Source organism: Equus asinus, chromosome 8, assembly GCF_041296235.1.
Source record: "Equus asinus isolate D_3611 breed Donkey chromosome 8, EquAss-T2T_v2, whole genome shotgun sequence".
In the NCBI taxonomy this organism is placed as follows: domain Eukaryota; kingdom Metazoa; phylum Chordata; class Mammalia; order Perissodactyla; family Equidae; genus Equus; species Equus asinus.
In genome coordinates, this window is record NC_091797.1 from 98,684,561 (window position 1) to 98,705,187 (window position 20,627).

Consider the following 20,627-nt stretch of genomic DNA (forward strand, 5'->3'; position numbering starts at 1 on the left):
AGCTAGACCCAAACCCATCATTGCTGTTTTCCCAACCCTCAGTCCAGGCCATGGTCAGAAGCAGCCCCGGTGACCCAGTAGGAGTGAGCCAATGCCAGAAGAGCCAGGAAGTGAACTCTGAGTTCTGGAGGCAGAGATGGGCTGCTGGCCCCTGGGGGCCTGCATTCAGGTGGAAAGCCTGGCATGTGGCCCCAGTACCCTGGAAGAGCGCAGATCCTGCTCTCCCTGCCTCCTTCTGACCTGCCCCTGCCATGTTCTCCAGGGACTTGCCTCACCCTCCAGCTTCAGAACAGAATTGAGAAAACCAGGAAGATACTGAGATGTCATCTTGCTGAGCTGCGGGTCCCAGGGGCCCCGTGATGGGACCAGCTGGACTTGAGTGTTTATGGAAAAACCTCAGTGCCAGGAAATGGAGGCTGAGACTCCCACGGGCCCAGCGCAGTGGCCTCGCAAGTGGCTCCTCCTTCCTCTCCTCCCCCCAGCCTCCTGCCTCTTTGCCTCTCCCTGGCTGTCCGCCCTGACATGCATTCTGAATACTGCTTCCTGAGGATCTCCCCTGCCAGGTGAAATCCTGGGCTTCCCCCAGCCCTGGGAGATCTGGTCAACCAGTCTCCCCAAGCTGTTTGGAGCCCCCCCCTTTTTTTTTTTTTAGGAAGATAAGCTCTGAGAAAGCATCTGTTGCCAATCCTCCTCTTTTTGCTGAGGAAGACTGGCCCTGAGCTAACATCCGTGCCCATCTTCTTCCACTTTATATGTGGGACGCCTACCACAGCATGGCTTGACAAGCAGTGCCATGTCCACACCCGGGATCCGAATCGGTGAACACCGGGCTGCCAAAGCGGAAGGTGCGAACTTAACCACTGCGCCACTGGGCCGGCCCATGGAGCCCCTTGATTTACAATGGCCTGATGTCCACACCTCATTCCACCCTCACAAGAGACCCACAAGGAAGCCAAGCTGGCCTCCTCTTGGTACCTCCTACCTGGCAAAGTCCACTCCTCCCTCAGGGCCTTTGCACCTGCTGTTTCCTCCCCTGTGCCCTCCCTCCACTTTTAAAGGAGCACCTCCACTCCTTCCCCGTGACCCCAACGACATCATCCTGCCTACCTGTCTCCACTGCTGTAGCCCCAGCACCTGAGACTGAGTAGGTGCTCGATAAAGTACATGAATGAATGGCCAGCAGCAGATCTTTAACACCTGTTTTAGTGACTTTCCTGTAATTTTCAGAACCATAGGTCATCGTTAAAGAGGAGGCTGGGGGACTGGCCCCGGGGCTGAGTGATTAAGTTCGTGCGCTCCGCATCGGCGGCCCAGGGTTTCGCCAGTTCAGATGCTGAGTGCAGACATAGCACTGCTCATCAGGCCACGTTGAGGCGGCATCCCACATGCCACAGCTAGAAGGACCTGCAATTAAGATATACAACTATGTGGGGGGGGGGGGGCAGTTGAGGAGATAAAGCAGAAAAAAAAAGATTGGCAACAGTTGTTAGCTCAGGTGCCAATCTTTAAAAAAGAAAAAAAGAGGAGGCTGTATTTGAACCTTTGATGTCATACAGAATTCAGCAGACACGCTCTCCTACAAGGACAGGTGGGAGTGTAAACTGGTAATGTTTTTTACAGGTAATTTGCAGTATACTATTGGGAGGCAATTCTCCACGGGTAGCTGCATTTCTGCATGTCTCGCTAGCAGAGGCACTGGCTACCTCCATTTGGAACTGCCTTTTCAGGGATGTTTCTATAGCAAATAGCCTTGGAAGGCCTGACATGTCTCCCTTCAGAGCAAAAGACAATGATGGGCAAACGCAGTGCCCATTATAAGATTCAGATTCTTTAAGCTCGGGGCACCTCTCCTTAACACAACCCACTGCCTGTGCAGGTATCCCCTGGCCCCCTTTGGAAATGGGGCTGGAGATTAACTGCAAGAAAATGCTGGTGCTCTGGCTACAGCTATTGCTATAATAAACCATGCTTTGCTCTGTGGAAATTAAGAAAAGAAACCTTAACTAAATTGGAGTCAGGAAGGCCTGTAGTGGGAGTTCCCATGCCCTTTCAAACCTCATCAATTAGTCCAAACAGGAAGAGAAGTGCTTGCATCTTGGACAGGAAGCAAAACTACGCTACTACTGAAGGAAGACTTCTCTCCCCACCCGGCAACAGCCCAGCCAATAAGAGGCCATTGCTGCCTCTCCTCCAATGGACTTTCCTTTAGAACAGCCCCTCCCTACTCCCCCTTTCTCTCTATAAAGGCAGCCCGCCTACTTTGTTTTCTGGATTTGCCTCTGGTTTGCCACAGCACGCACATCCCAAATTGCAATTCTTTTGGCTATTCCCTTATAAACTCATTTTGAGATAAAATAACAGCAAATTTGCTTTTTAAGTTGACAGCTGTGACTCAGGAATGTCATGTCTTCTATTAGCATCCATGGAAGTGGGGCAGGCTGACTTGCCAATAAGGCCCTTTATGGTTCTTGACAGTTATGGCAAGAATGGGATGCTGACAGAGACATGGCTTTCCGCAAGAAGAAAGATGAGAGCCTTACAGGCCAATTCATGAGAGGTCCTTGTGAGTCAGGAGCAAACTTGTTGAGCAACTTGTATGGTAATCAGGTGATCAGTGGCCCTTCACTTTATTGCCTGTGAATGAAGAAGAACTGGGGAGGGGCTGCAGGCTAGTCCCCGGAAGTAGGTTCAGAGACAGCTACCTGGATGATGGGCTGATTGTTGCTAACTCTCCTTGGGCAGGAGGCATCCTCTACTATCTGGTGGTCAGCTTCATGTCTTCCCCATTGTAATGGCCAGTACTAAGTCCTGGGTGGGTGGATGGTTGTGACTCCTTTCAAAGACCGGTTACAGAGATGCACACCTACACTGGGCCTGAAGGGTAGGAAATTCAAGACAGCTGTGGAAGAAAGCAGGCGGCTCACTGGAACCTTGCCTGGTTGGCTTGGGAGATGACGGGTTGCAGCATGCAGCGCTTGCTAAGGAGGAATGGCACAGCTGGGCCTTCTGTTGGCTCGGCCCCTCCTGCTTTCTCTCATGCCAAACTCAACTCCATTAGGAGACAATAGTAAAAGGCCCTGGAGGTTTTCTTTGCACTGGGTCCTGGCTGCTACAAAGGAGCTTTGGCCCTGAAACAGAGAGATTCCCCTAAGACAAGCTCCTACAGAAAGCCATAGACGAAGCATTGACTTGTATCTGGGCTCTTACTGTCTCCGATTAGTTTGCAATACTGATGAAGGTCGCAGATGAGAATGAGAAACTGACCCAAAGAAGTCTAGATAAATTCTTGCAGTCAGCCCCACCACCCAGGAAAACTCTCCAACCTTCCTTATGCTAAAACTGAGTGAAAACTGAAGTGGTATTGACAAGGGGGGCAGCGAACGTCTCAGATTAAGCTGGACTCTCAAAAACACGTTACAGGGGCTCACATCTAGTCTGTGTCAGCCAAGAACAAAAGCCCTGCAGCCCCCACCAGATCAAGGGGTCCCCAAAGCTGAAGGAAATATCCTTAGTAATGATGGCCTTGCCAACTGCTGTGGGGATGGGGCAGGGCTGAAAATTTATGAACCAAAGCCACGCCACTGGAAACTGAAGGGGAACATTCCCTTGTTTAATGGCGTAGAGCCACTTTCTCCCTCCACCATTCCTGCTCCCTCAGTTCCTCTCCACCCCACCCTCAGCTGCTTTAAGGAGAAATGAGGTCGGGACTGAGGTCTCCCTGTCCTCAAGGGAGACAAAAGCCCACATGCACCTGTCTGAGCACACTGGGGAATTTTGGAGACAGGAGGACCATAAACTTTTATGGCTCTGCTGGATATGAGTTCCCAAGTCACTATCCCACCCAGTCCCCTTGCAGGGAGAGGGCACAAATTCAACTGACAGGTTTGGTTGTCCAGTCGGGGGAGAAAATCTAAGTACCTGCGGCCCTTTAGTCCAGCTCAATGTATTGTTGCATCTACATCTGAAGATGTCATAGGAATTGATGCTTGTCCTTCCAGCTCATAAGTGCCAGAGAAGATTCTCCCAATCAGGAAGACCTGCATGCACTTCTCTAAGTGCTAGAGGGATGAACTCCCCTCTTGCCCCCTGTGGGTAGGTCAGGATTTAGCATGAGTCCCTTCACCCTCAGATGTCCAAAACTTTCACTACATGGACGATGTCCTGTTGGTGGCAAGTCAAAAGCCCCAGCCTCAGAGATCCTGACTGTAGTGTTTTCATACCTCCACCAGCAGGGATGACTGATAAACTCTGACCAAGTTCAGTTTCTTGGGACTACGTGGGCAGATTCACCATGCCCAATTCCCCAGCAGTCAAGGAAAAGCTGCAGCCTCCTCTTTACCCCTCCACCACTCCCAAAAAAGAAGCTTGGCACCTTCTGGGAATCTTTGGATATTAGAGACAGTATTGCCCCACCTGGGCATCCTACTTGGTCCTTTATATTGGCTAACCTGCAAGCCAGCACTCTTTGAGCAAGGCCTAAACCACAGCCTGCATTGGAAGCCATGCAGCAAGCTGTGGCCCACTCTCTAAGTTTGGAACCCCACAACCCTATGAGCCCCTTAAGACATATAAGTCTCTGTGACTGATGACTGTGCTAATTGGAGCCTCTGGCAAAGGGAGGCAGATTACACCCAGAGGTGCCCCTTGGGGTTTTGGATGTACTGCCTCCCTGACACAGTAACCACGTACACTCCTTTTGAAAAGCTTACTACTGGGCTCTTGTTGAAACTGAACACCTGACCCATGGAAGTCTTGCTTGTGAAACGGAAATGGAACATTCAAGAACACAGCTGGCCTGGCCCAAGGGATACCTCATCTTTACACGAAAAAATTGGCAGCTAATCTTTTGGGGAAAACATATCCCCTACTCCACCAAAACAAAGCCACTGGCTCACTGGTGACCTCAAGTTCCCTGAAATGCCTGGGCCTAGTTTACCAACAGGTCAAGTAAGCTGAACCTAATAGTGTCCACGGGGCTGCGGTGCTGTTCACCCTCAGCAGCACTACCCAGAATAGAAAATGGAAGTGAGTGCCTCTGCTCAGTAGATGCAACTCAAGGCCAATCTTACAGCCCTGGGCCAATACTCCACTTGATAAACCTTGGTATATTTCTACTGACTTTTGGGCTGTCGCCAGTGGCCTACTTGCTTGGTCTGCCACTTAGAAAACCTCAAACTGGCAGAGTAAAGATACCCCTTTTTAGGACCATGAACTGTGGAAATAAATTGTGGCTGTGATCAACCTGTCTAGGCACTCATGTAGATGTCCAGGGTAAGAGCCTGTTCTCTGATGAGACCAACTGGAATAAGGCTATTGATTGTACCACCTGCACCACCCAGATTGCCCCCTGGATCCATCATCGTGCTGGGCATGGCAACACATCCACCATTGTGGATCAGGCACAAAGGAAAAGATGGTTTCTGATGCAGAGGCTACCACCACATGCCAGAGTTGTGATCCCTGCCAAGGGCTGGCCCATTTCTCTTGCAGAGAAGGAGGTCACCTTGCACAAGGCATGGCCCTGGTCTGCTCATGGCAGATTAATTCCATCATACCTCTGACCCCTCTCAAGGCTACTGGTGGTGTCTAGCCACTGCTGATACTTTTTCAGGTTAGGGAGTTGCTGTTGCAGTCCAATCAGCCAACTCTGGACACATCATTGTAGCCCTTGAAACTAATCCATATGATGTTTTTGGCTTTATAGGCCATTTGCAATCTGATGAGGGTGCACCTTTTGCCATAAAAGCTACTTAACAATGGGTGGGCAAAGTATTCAATGTACCTCCCCACACATTTCACGGGCATCTAGAATTGTTCAACACTGGAATACCTCCTCAAAAATCAACTCAAAAAGGTTTCTGACTCTACCTCCCTCACTCCCTCCTGGTCCATGCACTTTCATAAAGCATCTTGGTCACTGAATGCAGCTGTCTTAGAAAGGCCACTTCCTGGGTATATCTGGATGAAAGTGGTATGAAGGTCATAAGGACCTATTTTGAAATTTGGCAATTCGGACCTGACTATTCCTGGGCACGTTGTTTCTTTCTTTCCCCTAAGAGCAACTCTAGGCCAGCCTGGTTGGGACATCTTTTAGGTGACAGCCCAGCCAAAAGGGAGCCTAGGGATTCCAAACTTGATTCTGGTTCAGCCACTTGGATTCTCTTGTTGGTTGACATAGTTTTAGATCATAAGGATAACGACCACTTGGGGGAGCACATTGCTCACTGAGACTCCCCTATGGCGGCCCACGTGGGACAAAGTGGGGAACAAAATGGGTTTCTGTGCATTTTATAAAAATGCCCGTATTCCTCTTGTATTTGACCCTTCCAAACAAAAGGTTTGGGTTTGAGAAAGGGACAACTGGAAAAAGAAAAAAAATAGGTGATGTTTTAGCTACTGGAATTGAGTTACACTGATTTTGGAGTGGGAGAAGCAACTTTGGTACCTAGGTAGGAAACACCTTGGATCCCAGGATAAAGGTAGAGAGGGGCATTAATCATTAATGATCTTTGTTTTTTTGGAGGCTTCCTTACGAACAAACATGCCCTGGGGCAGCTCTCCCAAACGTTTGCAAGCACCTTAAATGTAAATGATGGCAGAGTTTGCCTTTATCCTGACCAGATGGCTTTGACCACAGCATGATCGCCATTCCTATTAACCTTACTTGAAGTCTAGAAATGCAGGGGCTATCCCTGGCTCCTGCATCTCCCAGGAGAAACACCTGCAATACCGCCAGATGTCTTCCCAACCCCCCTTCCCATATACCTCTCTCAGTCATTCTGTGAGGAGGACAAATGCCACCCAGCTGGTGGCGTGGGCAAACAGGATAGAGTGGACTGACTGCCCTCAGGCAGTCCTTCCAAATACAAGGATTAGACTCAATTTATTCAAACTAAACTGGGAACCTGAAGGCCTACCAGCTGGCCAGGAGGCCACACTGGAGGCATTATCAACCTGTGCCCTGACTTATATAGGTCCCTCTTGGGGGACCCCAACACTTGCAAACAACACTTTCTGTCTAGGGGCACCACGTGTGCCCTGATGACTGTTCTTGTGTGGAAGGCAGGCAGTAATTTACCAATCTCCTCAAGACAGTGTCTTGCATCTTCATAGTGGTCATAAGAGACCTTCAAGTGTTTAAATATATACCACCAATAGATCAGGCAGCCCACAGACAACTATGGAGATCTTGCTAAAATGAGGCTAGCCCTAGTTACTCAGGCGAGCTCCCTGGACCCATAACTGACTCATTATTTATGTGCACTCCATGAGCAGTTCTCCCTGAGATGGTAGTCATCCGATTAGAAAAGGTGATACAACATTTATCCAACTCACTGGCCAGGGTTGATGTGGATGATCGACTTGCCTATACTTCCTCCCTGTGGGCCAAAGTGGAGAATGGTCAATACCTAATATATCCTGCTGTACTTGGATTAATGACCTAGGCCAAGTGGAAAGGTCAATATCTGAGAAAGCCACTTGGCTTTTTCTAAGGTAGACCTTGACAGTATATTAGATTTGTCCAGTCTTGTTGGGTGGAGGACCCTGGGGGGCAGGACTGAGGGGGCAGGTTGGGCTCACTCTGCTCCTTGAAGTGCTATGGATGAAATTAACTAAATGCTATGAGGACAACTGAAATGATTTGGTCCAGCCCCTGTTGGTCAGATTAATCAGAGCAACTGATGGCGTGGTATACTTGTGGGGAAATTGCCAAAAGTCAAGATGGTGTAGAAATGAGGGGTGGATATTGTTGGAAGTTATTGCTGTGGGTCTCTCACATTTCTCGCATTTCTGCATGACTTGTGAGTTAAAATCACAAATGCCTTTGCCCTGGACTGTCTTTTCAAGGATGTTTGTAGAGCCACAGCCTTGGAAGTCAGAGATAGGTCTCCCTCTGGAGCAAAAGGCAGATGTTCTTGTGACTTTGGTGGATAGAGATAGTGCCTTTAGAGCGAGAGGCAGGCATACTTTACTGCCCGGTGTAAAAGATTTAAATTCTCAAAGCTCTCTTCTCCCTTTTTCCCTTTCTCTCCATATGCAACCCACTGCATGTACAGGAGTCACGTGGCCCTCTTTGTGTCATCCTGTGGGAATTAGGGCTCAGGGAACTACTGCAAGAAAATGCTGGTATTCTGGCTGCTGCTATTGCTGTAATAAATTCCTTTGTCTCTGACCCCGGAGTGTCGTGTCTTTTGCCAGCATCCATGGAAAAGAGGTAGGCTAACTTGTCAGCTTGCAAATAGGGTTAGATCTCAGCTTCTTCCCAGTTCTTGACAAGATGGGACGCTTGTTAACACAGTGAATTCCATGTCTTGGAACATATCCTAAAGAAAACTACAGAAATAAGATTAATTTATCCATTAAAATGTTCATCCCAGCATCATTTGTAATAGCGGTGAACAACTGAGTGAATAAATGCATAACAATTTCTAATGTAGGGTAATAAATAAGGGACTGCCCCCATGTTGAACATTATGAAGCTGGTTAAGAGTTTAAAAACAATTTTTTATGGTGAAGGAAAATGCTCACATTATATTGTAAAACAGAGGGGAACGCCACAAAATTATACAGACATTATGATGCCAATTATGCTAAAATAGCATAAAAAGGACTGAAAAGAAACGTGCCAAAATGTTAGCTATGGTCTATCTCTGGGTCAGAGGACTAGAGATGATTTTTGAACTTCTTCATGTTTTTCCTATTTTCTAAATTTTCTATAAAACACTTGCTCACTACAATCAGGAATAAAAAGCTGATTTCTCTTTTGACTGCCACAGTCCCCAGCCATGAGATCCTCTGCCCACAGCCCCAGCTGAGCCAGCTGCCTTTCTTTACTCAACAGACTCCCTGAGGGCCTACTCTGCACCCAGAGCTGGGGAGAAGAGAAATAGGGAGAAAGAAATTTCTAAGCAGAAGCCTAGCCTTCAGATGTCTGCACCTCATAGACACCTGCATTCCAGGGCCCATGGCTCATCACAGACTAAGGGGTGTGACTAGGCAGGGCTTCTGTGCACACCCATTTAATGGGTTGTTTTTGTTTTTTAAAGATCAACACCTGAGCTAATATCTGTTGCCAATCTTCTTTTTGTTTTTATTTTTTTTCCTTCTTCTTCTCTCCACAGTCCCCCCAGTACATAGTTGTATATTCTAGTTGTGACTGCTTTTGGTTGTGCTATGTGGGACGCCGTCTCAGCATGGCCTGATGAGCAGTGCCAGGTCCACACTTGGGATCCAAACCGGCGAAACCCCAGGCTGCAGAAGCAGAAGCGTGTGAACTTAACCACTTGGCCACGGGGCCGGCCCCAGGTTGTTTTTTGTTACTGAGTTTTAGGAGTTTAACCCCTTATCAGATATATGATTTGCAAATATTCTCCCCCATTCTGTGCGTTCCCTTTTCATTCTGTTGATAGTGTCCTTTGATGCACAAAAGTTTTTAACTTTGATGAAGTCTAATTTATCTATTTCTTTTGTTGCCTGTGTTTTTGGTGTCATATCCAAGAAATCAGTGCCAAATCCAACGTCATGAAGATTTCTCCCTGTTTTCTCCTAAGAATTGTATAGTTTTAGCTCTTACATTTAGGTCTTTGATGCATTTTGAGTTAATTTTTGTTTATGGTATAAAATAAGGGTCTCACCTCATTCTTTTGCATGTGAATATCCAGTTTTCCAGCACCATTTGTTAAAAGATTGTCTTTTTCACATTGAATGGTCTAGGTACCCTATCGGAAATCATTTGACAATATATGTGAGGGGTTATTTCTGGGCTTTCTATTCTATTCCATTGGTATATGTGTCTGTCTTTATGCAAATACCACACTATTTTTATTACCAAAGCTTTGTATTAAGTTTTGAAATCAGGAAGTGTGAGTCCTCCAACTTTCTTCCTCTTTTTCAAGATTGTTTCAGCTATTCAGCATCACATGAAATTCCTCATGAATTTTAGGATGGATTTTTCTATTTCTGCAAAGACCATCATTGGGATTTTGATAGGAATTGCACCGAATATGTAAATTGCTAGGGTAGTGTTGACATCTTAACAATATTGTCTTCCAATCCGTGAACACGGGCTGTCTTTCCATTGATTTAGATCTTATTTTAATTTCTTTCAGCAGTGTTCTGTAGTTTTCAACGAGTCTTTCACCTCCTTGGTTAAGTTGATTCCTAAGTATTTTATTCTTTTTGATGCTATTGTAAATAGAATTATCTTACTTTCCTTTTCAGATTGTTTATTGTTACTGTATAGAAATGCAACTGATTTCTGTGTGTTGCCTTTGTATCTAGCTGCTTTGCTGAATTCATTTATTAGTTCTAATTTTTTTTGTGGACTCTTTAGGGTTTCCTACATACAAGATTATGTCATCTGCAAAGAGATAATTTTATTTCTTCTTTTCCAGTTTGTATACTTTTTATTTCTTTTTCTTGCCTAATTTCTCCAGCTATAACTTCCAAAACTATGTTGAATAGAAGAAGAAAAAGTGGTCATTGAGTCTTTCACCATTGAGTACGTATGATGATGTGAGCTGTGGATTTTTCAAATGTGGTTTTATTGTACTGAGATAGTTTACTTCTATTCCTAGTTTGTTGAGCAATTTTTATCAGGAAAAGCTTTTGCATTTTGTTAAATGTTTTTTCTGCATCAACTAAGTTGACCATGTGAGGTTTTTTCCTTCACTCTGTTAACGCGGTATATACATTCATTAATTTTTGTATGTTGAACCATCCTTACACCTTGGGAATATGTCCCTTTTGGTCATGGTGTATAATCCTTTTAATACGCTGCTGAATTCAGTTGGCTAGTGTTTTGTCGATGATTTTGCAACAATATTCATAGGGGATATTGGTCTATAGTTTTGTTTTCTTGTAGTGTCTTTGTCTGGCTTTGGTGTCAGGGTAATGTTGGCCTCATTGAATGAGTTAAGAAGCACTCCCGCCTCTTCAGTTTTTGGGGAGAATATGAGAAAGACTGGTGTTAGTTCTTCTTTAAATGTTTGGTAGAATTCACCTGTGAAGCCATCAGGTCCAGGGCTTCTCTTTGTTGAGAGGGTTTTGATTCCTCATTCAATCTCCTTACTAGTTATAGGTCAATTCAGATTTTCTATTTCTTTGTGATTCAGTCTTGGTAGGCTTTGTGTTTCTAGGAATTTGCCCATTTCATCTAGGTTATCCAATTTGTTGGCATATAATTGTGTTGGTCTGCAACCTCAGGAGTTCCCTGGGTGAAATTTGAAAGTGGGCCCTGTACACAGAGGACAAAGAGAGACTGAAGAAAGAGGCAGACCACTCCAGATTCGTAGGTGGCAGTTTTAATAAGCAAGGGAACTTACATATGAGGCTTGTCTTGGGCAGCTGCAAGATGAGTAGTTCTCCGCACCCACGTGGCAGAATCTTAGGAGTTTACACAGAGGCCTTAACTGGGTTCAGTCACATCTACAGTCCAGATGGTCTCAATTAACACATTCCTCTCTCACGCATGCATCCTCAAAGTAGCTCCCAGTGCAGAAACAGTGGGTGAAATGTGCATTCCAAAGACAGGGGAAGGGATAAGGAGCCTCCAATTGCCCAGGTCCAATTCACGGGTCAATCAGGAGTCATGTCCTCCCCATGACCTCCTCCAACAAACTGTTCACAGTACTCTCTTAATCCTTTGTATTTCTGTAGAATAGGCAGTCATGTCCCCAATTTCATTTCTTTTGTTTGTTTTTTGTTTCTTCTGTGAGGAAGATTGGCCCTGCACTAACATTTGTACTGATCTTCCTCTACTTTGTATTGGGACGCCACCACAGCATGGCTTGATGAGTGGTGTGTAGATCTGCGCATGGGATCTGAACCCACAAACCCCGGGCTGCCGAAGCAGAGTGCACTTAACCACTACGCCACCAGGCCGGCCCCCTTACTTCCTGATTTTACTAATTTGAATCTTCTCTTTTTTTCTTAGTCAATTTAGCTACAGTTTAGTCAATCTGGTTGATCTTTTTGAAGAACCAACTTTTGGTTTCATTGATTTTCTCTATTGTTTTTCTAGTCTCTATTTTATTTATCTCCGCTCTAATCTTTATTGTTTCCTTCCTACTCTTAGCTTTGGGTTTAGTTTGCTCTTCTTTTCTAGTTCCTTCAGGTGTATAATTTGGCTTTTGATTTGAGATCTTTCTTCTTTTTTAATGTAAGTGTTTACAGCTCTAAATTACCTTCTGGCACTGCTTTCATTACCTCCTATAAGTTTTGGTGTGTTTTGTTCTTGTTTTCATTTGTCTCAAGATCTTTTCTAATTTCCTGTGATTTTTTTGATCCATTGGTTGTTTAAGAATGAGTAGGTTAATTTTCACATATTTTAAAATTTTCTTTCTGCTACTGATTTCTAGTTTCATTCCACTGTGATCAGAAAAGATACTTCGTATAATTTCAATCTTTTAAAATTTATTAAGGCTTGATTTAGTACAAGGAATTGATTTACATGATGATGGGAGACTGGTTAGTCAAGCCCAAAATCCAAGATAGGGCGGGCCACCAGGAAGGGCAGGCTGGAACTCTCGGGCACAGGGTGATGGCCTGCTCTATACATAAATCTCTCTGGCCACATCATACCATGGACTACCATTGCTCTCTTTACCACTGGAAACAGAATCATTAGTGCCTTTAAATCCAATCAAATTAGAGAATTCCAGAAAACCTAGAACCAATGCAGAAAACTCATCCTTAAGATTCTGTTCCTCTAGGACAACTTCCAGTCTCAGAATCTGTATCAGTCAGGATGCAACCAGAGAAGAACCAGTAGGATATACCTTAAGAGACTGATTCCAAGGTATTGACGTAGGACCTGAGGGTTGGATAGATAAGTCTGGAGCCCGTAGGGCAGGCCGTCAGGAACTCTGGAGCTCTCAGGCATAGGCTGAAGCCGCTGTCCATAGGCAGAATTTCCTCTTCATCAGGGAAGCTCAGCTATGCAATTAGGACCTCTCAACTGATTGAATCAGGCCTACCCGGATTATCTAGGATAATCTCACTTGCTTAGTTAACTGATTAAAGACTTTAATCGCATCTACAAAATACCTTCACAGCACACTCAGATTAGTGTCTGAGTGAATAACGGAGACTGTGGCTGCCAAGCTGACACCTCCACTGGCCGCCCCGCCTGCACGCAGCCCTCCAGCAGCTCAGCAACTCTGGCCCAGACTCACCCTCTCCCACTAGCGCACATTCCCACCCTTACCCTCAAGCTGCTGACAGTCTAAACGGAGAAGTGAGGGCCCTCAGGACTGGGCATCCCATCTGCCTAACTTCAAATCAAATGGCATAGTCAGTGCCTGGGCATTTTTTAAAAACTGACGTAAAATTCACACAACATAAATTTAACCATTTTAAAGTAACAATTCAGTTGTACTTAGCACATTCACAAGGTTGTATAACCATCACCTCTATCCCAAAACATTTTCATCACCCCAGAGCAAACCTCGTACCTATTAAGCATTGCTCCTCATTCTACCCTCCCCATCTAGGCATTTTTAAACCAATCTGCGAAGCAAGGTTATCAGGCATCATCAGGGAGAACTTGGACTCGTGAAGCTTGCCGCCTGGCTGCTCTGTTGGGGCAGAGGTGCCCTCCTTGGCGGGCAGGGGCTGAGGCCAGCTACTCTTTCACGATGTTGGGGCTGTAGTTGGGTTTGACAGCTTCCGCAAGCTCCCGCGCATACATCTCATATCTGCCCGTCATCTGAAACAAAACATCAACTTTAGAGGTTCCCATTTTACAAACGCCCCTCATTTACTCACCACCACCTCTTGCCACTGGAGGGCAGTCATGGGACAGAAATGCGTCAGGAAGGCTGGTCGACAGGACAATTTCAGACTATCATATAGAGAAACAACCCTGTGTGACCTCTTGGCACTGATTCCAGTGCCGTGGTGAAGACTACGGATGCCAAGATGACTTACACACCCCAGCCCCTCCGAGTGGAAGATCTCTGCAATCTGTCCCTCCAGAAAGTGTGGCGTGCCCAAGGCAGGGGGAGGAGGGCTGTCCGGTGGTCCTGCAGAACCCAGAAGAGCAGCCTATGGCCCAGAGAAGGGAGTGACCTGCTTCAGGTCACCAGCCAGGAGTGGAGTTGGCTGGGATTTGCACCCTGGCCTCCTGACTCTGGGTCTGGAGGTCCGTCCACTCCATACGGCATCATCATGGACACAGACCGAAGCTGGGAGAGGGTAGGGTGGGGCTGGAAAGCCCACCCAGGGGCTCACCCCCCGGCATTCCTTCCCTCCCACCTTCCCAAAGCCTCAACAGGAGCTCACGCCCATCACCATAGCTCGGGAAGTCTTCCACTTTCAAAAGTTCAAAAAGTTACTAATGAGAAAACATTCTGTTTATTGGTTCCAAATTCTAATTTGTGTAGGATCCTGCATTAATCTGAGCTTCCCGAGAAGAGGCGAGACGGCCCAGAAGACTTTCACATGGGCAATGCCTTGTTTGTCTGACAAGGATCTGAGACTCAGGGCACATGCCCAAGGACCCACATCAGGTAACTGAGCAGCGGGCCTGGAGCCCTTGTCTGCTGGATCCACAGCCCTGGTTCCTCAGACATGCTGGACAAAGTCATTCAGTCATGACAATGTGACATTCATTTGCATGTTTGATTTGCTTATAAATGGGTGCTGAGTTGGTGGAAATACTGCCAGACACTAATACAGCAACCTCTATCTGCATCCATGATGAGATGCCATATTCCAGGGAGTTCCAGGCCATGGCTGCCACTGCCCCATTCCAGCAGACAGGCACCTACACTCTTCTCATGACATCTGGTGTCACAGGGTGTTAGATCTGAAATGCCACTTGGGACCTTCAAGTTGAGCTTCTGAGTTTACAACTGGGAGTACTAAGGCCTGGGAGCAGAAGGGGCTTGCCTAAGGTGACCGAGTGAGGCGGTGGCAGAGCCAGGCCTAGATTCTATTTCTCTGCATGACCCATTTTCCTCTACTGTCAAGGCCTAGACAGCGAGGCCTGGCCACAGACAGAGCCAGACACGCGCATTTATTTTGTGATAAGTGCGAATGCCTGGGAAGGAAAAAAGGAAGCCAGGCCACTCTATTCTCTGGACAAATGAAATTGAGATTAATTTGTCTGAAGGCGCCCAGAATCTCAATCAGATGAGAGAATTTATCTGTTGAGGCTGCTGCCTGGGCACCACTGACCCATGGGTCCCTCCCCTGCACACCAGCCCTGGCTGGGCGGGGTGGGGCCCGCAAGGAGGCAGAGGCCCGGCCCTCGGCTCGACTCGGAGCCTCATGCAGGCTGGCCCCACAGCCAAAGCCAGCAGCTGCGGTTGGCAGCCCTGAGAGCAGGATGGGGGCCCCAGCAGAGGAGCAGGGCAACAGGAGGGGACGCCAGGACCCACCTTGAAGTTCCAGCTGTCGTTCGCCTGCCGGCAGAGGTTGAGGTCGAGCTCAGCAACCAGCAGCCCTTCCCGGCTGCGGGAGAGCCCGGGAGTGCGGCTGCTGTTGGGGGCTGCCACGTAGCTCGAGCCGTAGAAGTAGCCGAAGTCCCGGTGAGCTTTGAAAGCAAAGGAAAGCATCTGTGGGCTTGTGCAGACACACAGTGGACTCTGCGGAGGGACAGGCACATCGAGGGACACCTAGGACAAGGGGCCTCGCCACCCTCCCCAGGTCTGTCAAACGCTGAAGCCCCAGGACCTGCCTCCGTCCTCAGGCCTGGAGGTCCAGCAAATTGCTGCAAAAGTCACCCTCACAGCCCTCACCTCTGCCCCGGGAACATTTCTAAAGGTTACCTTTGCAGAGGTGTTGGCCCTTCACTCCCAAAATCAGCCACCCACAGCCCAAGGGCGTCACACGGCTCTGCAGGGCTTCCTGTATGACCCTTCTCGTGGTGGCCCCACATGGCAAGCTGGAGGCTCTGTCCTTGCCAGCTGTCTCACCTTTACCCTCCTTCCACACCTCGGTCCCCTCACCAATAAAGTGGGGCTAACAGCCACCCCAAAGTTGTGTGAGGAGGAGGTGGGCGCAGTGCAGGGTGTAGCAGGACACAGCAGGTGCCCAGTGGACCTCATTTCCCTGCCTCTTCCACACCCTGTCTGCAGGGAGCTAACTGATGGGAGACTCTGGAGGCCTCCAAGGCTTGAAGAGGGTGGGTGGGCAGGCTGGAACCCTTTCAGGAAGTGCTTTTCTGGGAAAAAGAGGTGCTCAGCCCCCTCTGGCTTCCCAGGAGACACCCTGTGCTAGTGCAGACACCTCCTTGGTGAGGAGGGCAGCCCCTCCCTCCCACATTCCCGGCCAGAGAGGTGGGACCAGGGATAGCAGATTCCTAGCAGAGGAATCTGGTGGTATCTGCCCTCAGATCAAAGAAGCGGTGGATTCCAGGAACCCCAGGCAATCCATGCTGGTGTTCTGGGGGCAGGTGGACAAGGACAAAGCAGAGGAGAGAGGGAGGTCTGCAGGGTGGAAAAAGCACCCTCTCTTTCAGGGAGCTCACAAAGGGCTCCCCCACATCTTCTCAGTCCGTTTCACACCAGTCCCAGGGAAGGGATGCAGTCTGATCCAACCCCTTCCATCCTCAGCCGAGGAATGAGGCGGCCACAAGCCCAAGACTGACTCCACGCCCCAGGCCAGTCAGGCTCCCACACTGTGGGCAACAAGGCTGAGAGGAGTCATCCCCTCTGACGTGCCCAATGAGCAGACACAGTCTGAGGGGCAGACCCTGCAGGGACAGAGAAGGGGAAAGTGAGGCCCACTCAGCTGCAGCCACCATGGAAATTCATGGCACATACCTTTCTTCCCATCTCCAGAGGTAAACTCATTCGGAAAGTGCTCCTGTGAAATCAAATCAAGGTGAGGTCCACCTATAGGTGGCACCACCACTGCGTTCACCACGAAGGGGAGCCGGAGGAGGTAGTTAAGAAACGGTTAAAGTGGGATGGGATGGCCTGGATTCACCGGGCAATCAACAAGGTCTTATGAAACGTCCCTGTTGAGTCCCCAGCACTGGGCGCACGCAGGCAGCCCGCGGGGAATTTGACAAGCAAGGTAAAGACCTGGACTTTGCCTCTGAGGAGTTTATCATCTGCTGAGAGCAAAGAGACTGCACAGAGTGGTTCTCAGGGCTGTGGAAGGCATCTGAGGTCTGCCTGCTGGGGTCATAATGCCCCGGCCTGGGCTCTGCGAAGGCAGTAAGGGGCTGTCCACACCCTGTTTTCAATATTTTCTGCAAAGCCTAATGGAAACCGCACCTCAAGTTGTGATGGGGTTGCCCTGGCCAATTAAAACACTGAGTTTCTGTATGTTGCCAGAAATTAGGTCGAGTTAAGTGACCTTGGTTATCTCAGACAGATCAGAGGCTCTGATTAGAGCATGGTATGGGATTAATAAGAACGAGGAAGAGGGCGATTACGTAATAAATGCATTGCGGTCGGTAGTCAGAATCCTTCAGGACATGGGGTCAATGGGGAAAAATTAGAAACTGGATACGTGGTGGTGATGGGGAAGAGAATTTCCAAAAAGTTTCAGGTAGAAACAAAAACAGATGAAAATACAGGAAGGACATAATGATATCCTTAAAAGTAACACACCAGCCAGTTTCCCCCTTCTGGGACCGTAGGATTTGTAGTATGCAGGCAGAGAGGGAGCAGGGAGAAGAGGTCACATGTCCCCACCAAGGCCAGCAGACAGAAGATCCTTTCTCTGTGGCCTTCGCTGGTCTGAAGAGGCTGCCCCTCCCTCGGCAGGCAGGTTCTGCAGCAGCTTATGGTTCTCCCCTCCCTAGCACACCTTGAGGACCAAGCCAAGGCACCCGGCCAGACCTGGGGGACCTACCTCGCCCACGCGGTTGATGGCGCAGGTGAAACAGTGATTGGCAATGGCTGCATTTCTGGCCTCGATTGGCCACAGGGACTCACTGTGAGAGAGGAACAAGACAAACCAGGTTGCCGACTTCCCAGCCAGACTTGATGGATGCTTGGCCCTGAGCTGCGGCCAGCTTCCAGCCTTCTCAGGCCTGCAGTGGGCACAGCCAGGGAGACTTGTTGCGCCCGTGGGTGACCCCAACCCACAAGCAGGCCAGGTTGTCCTCAGCTTGTCCCATGCTTGAGCCTAAACAGCCTTTTGGGGAGGGCCTGCTGCAGGCAGAAGCAGCCCTGGATCAAAGCCTCACCCTGACTCAGTTTCCTTTTCTGAAACTCCCTCAAAGGGAGATTGTGAAGACAAGGGCCATGCAGATGAAGGTTCTAGAGGGGGGCTGCGTGGCAGGAGCTCCATAACTGCTACTTCTCATTCCTTCCCTCCTCCTGGGTCAGGCAGGAACCCACCTTCCAGGCGGGGCAGAGCCTCCCCTGGTAAGTGTCAGAAGGGGGCTGGGAGCCTGGAGGCATGCATGGCCAGTGAAGGTTCTCACTGCCTGCCCGACCCCCACCTGCTGCATTGCCTTGCAAAGGAGGCTCCCCAGCGGGAGATTTCAGGTCAGGAAAACAGTAAACCAGAAAGGAGCTTAGCTTATGGGGTGGGGGTAGATTCTGCAGCACATATCAGCCCCCCTGAGCCGCTCCCCACTTCCCAGTGCCTTCCTGCTTTCCCCCGCTGAACCCTGAATCTCTAAGCAGGGGCTCCCTAGTTCTCTCACTGGCCCAGGAAGGAGGCACCCCAGAGGCACAGCTGAGCTGTGGGCCTTCCTCAGTCCAGCACCCGCAAAAGGGAGGACATGACGGGAAACCTCGCCCCAGCCAGACCCTCTCCTTCCCCAGCCCACCAACTAAAATGTGCCATGGAATTCAGTGGGCCTTCTTGTCACTAATTATCTCTTGTCTGAGAAAGAACATCATTAAGATTCTGGATTGACAGGCATAATGCCCACTTAGAAACACGGAGTGACTGGGAGCAAAATGCCCAGGAATCTTCCTTCCTGTCAGCGTGCACCTGGTTTAAACCAGGGCGTAGGTGGAGGGGTGGGTGGGTGCTTGTCAGAAGCCTAATTCTCAGGAGGATTCACGAGTCTGGGAAAAAAAAAATCACAGGCTTGATTGAGGGGACTCATTTTGCTACTTTTTCCCCCCCAGCTGCTAAGCCAAGCTGACAAAACTTTTAAGAAAGGATTTTTACAGAAACACACCCGTAAATGACATTTTCAGGAATTAAATAGACAGTTGCAGGGCGAGTGCCACAAAACATCTTTCTCTCAATTCTCCAGGGCGGGTGTCTGCGTAGGACTCAAACCCACAGCTGGCACTAAAACTCAGGCTCTTAAAACCAGCGAGGGGAAGGAAGCTCAAGGTTCTGAGGGTCCAGCACGTACGTGCGGGAATCGTGGGGAGCCCGGCGGGCGTAGGGGGACATCTGCCATATTCCCAGTTCGATGTACATAAGCCCCTAAAAATAATCACAGTGGGAAGGCGAAACGCAGCGAGGGGATGGGACGGTGATGAGCCGGTTAACGCACAGGTGGCAGAAATCTTCAACCACACGGGCTGCACGGTTGTCAGGATGACTCAGTTCATCAGAAGGGACTCTGACTCCATTGTGTGCTTAGAACTGTGGGACCCCAGAATGAATGAGGACACCCTGCCAACCCACAGTGCACGTGGCAGGGGGGGTCTGATACAGAGGGCAGGAGATGTCAGAGAAGGGGATGGATGGTTCTGGAAGCTGTGAGCCAATGCTTGTGCACATCTGGTGGGGACTTGCCCGGTATGTGCTTAAAAACACTCACCGTCAATTCCACAAATAATCATTTATCATTTTAAGACACTCACCCAGAATCCCACCATCCTAATAAACCACCTGTTGTAATTTTTTCACACTCCACGATCATCATGGCAAAAAATCTTTACAGAGTTCCAATGACAGCCTGAAAAGATCTTTTTTGCTCACTGGCTTTTGTCATGATGCTGCATTATCTTCATAATGACTCGTCTTAGTGACTGTACAACCATCCACGGAAGAGATGGGCTGAAATTGACCTAACCTGGCATTTCTCGCCGCCAACTTTCCTCTTATGATAAATAACGCTGCCAGAAACATCGCCACGCGTACAGCCTTTTCCTCCTCTTTTAGATTACTTCCTCAGGCTAAAGTTCTAGGAGTTTAATTATCTTATCAAAGGGTGTGAACATTTTAGGAGCTCATGAAACACACTGCTTTCCAAAAGACCTGTTGTCGTTTTAATCGCCAGACTCACTACACCCTTGAAAGGCACGCGAGTTGGACAATTCTTGGCTGAGGAAGGAAAATTGATAATTTTTAATAAGCCTAATAGGCTGCTGAGGACATAAGCAGCTGTGTGGATATGACATCGAGGTGCTTCTGTTTGCTTAACTGGGGCTAATAAAAGCCTGAGGGAGCGGGCTTGGGGAGGTGGCCACCTGAGTCCAAGGCACAGCTGTGCCCTGGGGGCCAGTTTCAGGCTCCTCTAGGGACCCCTGCAGGGAGACGAAGCTTGCTGAATGTCTTTCATATGGCCAGCCGGAGGGGGCTGTTCTGGGGGTGGCCCAGAGCTTCTGCCCAGGCCTGTGGCTGGATGACCAGTAATCACCCCACGTCACAACCGCCACCGGACACTGTCATAGTGACCAGGCTGCCGTGAGGCCCTGGGGAGATTCTCTGAGGGGAGAGCCAGGACCTGGTTTTCCCCTTCTATCCGA

The 20,627-nt window shown here is 48.6% G+C and overlaps 1 protein-coding gene and 1 long non-coding RNA gene across 3 annotated transcripts in view; one reads left to right on the top strand and one right to left on the bottom strand.

The window, feature by feature from the left end:
• The first annotated feature begins 1,568 nt into the window (after positions 1–1,568).
• LOC139045961 (uncharacterized) lies at positions 1,569–13,685 on the top strand. The gene is made up of 2 exons (XR_011505503.1): positions 1,569–8,215; positions 9,123–13,685. It is a non-coding gene; the product is annotated as an uncharacterized lncRNA (long non-coding RNA).
• The window catches only part of UPB1 (beta-ureidopropionase 1), a 28,592-nt gene continuing 19,653 nt past the window's right edge, over positions 11,689–20,627 (bottom strand). Inside the window, exons 7-10 of one of the 2 annotated variants that reach the window (XM_014866283.3) lie at positions 17,812–17,893; positions 16,770–16,812; positions 15,384–15,538; positions 11,689–13,708 (exon numbers count right to left, since the gene is read on the bottom strand). In XM_014866283.3, coding sequence (XP_014721769.3) covers positions 13,625–13,708; positions 15,384–15,538; positions 16,770–16,812; positions 17,812–17,893 — 364 coding nt within the window. In that variant the 3' untranslated portion in view covers positions 11,689–13,624. The remainder of the gene's footprint in view (positions 13,709–15,383; positions 15,539–16,769; positions 16,813–17,811; positions 17,894–20,627) is intronic. The other variant, XM_014866284.3, reaches the window with a different exon arrangement.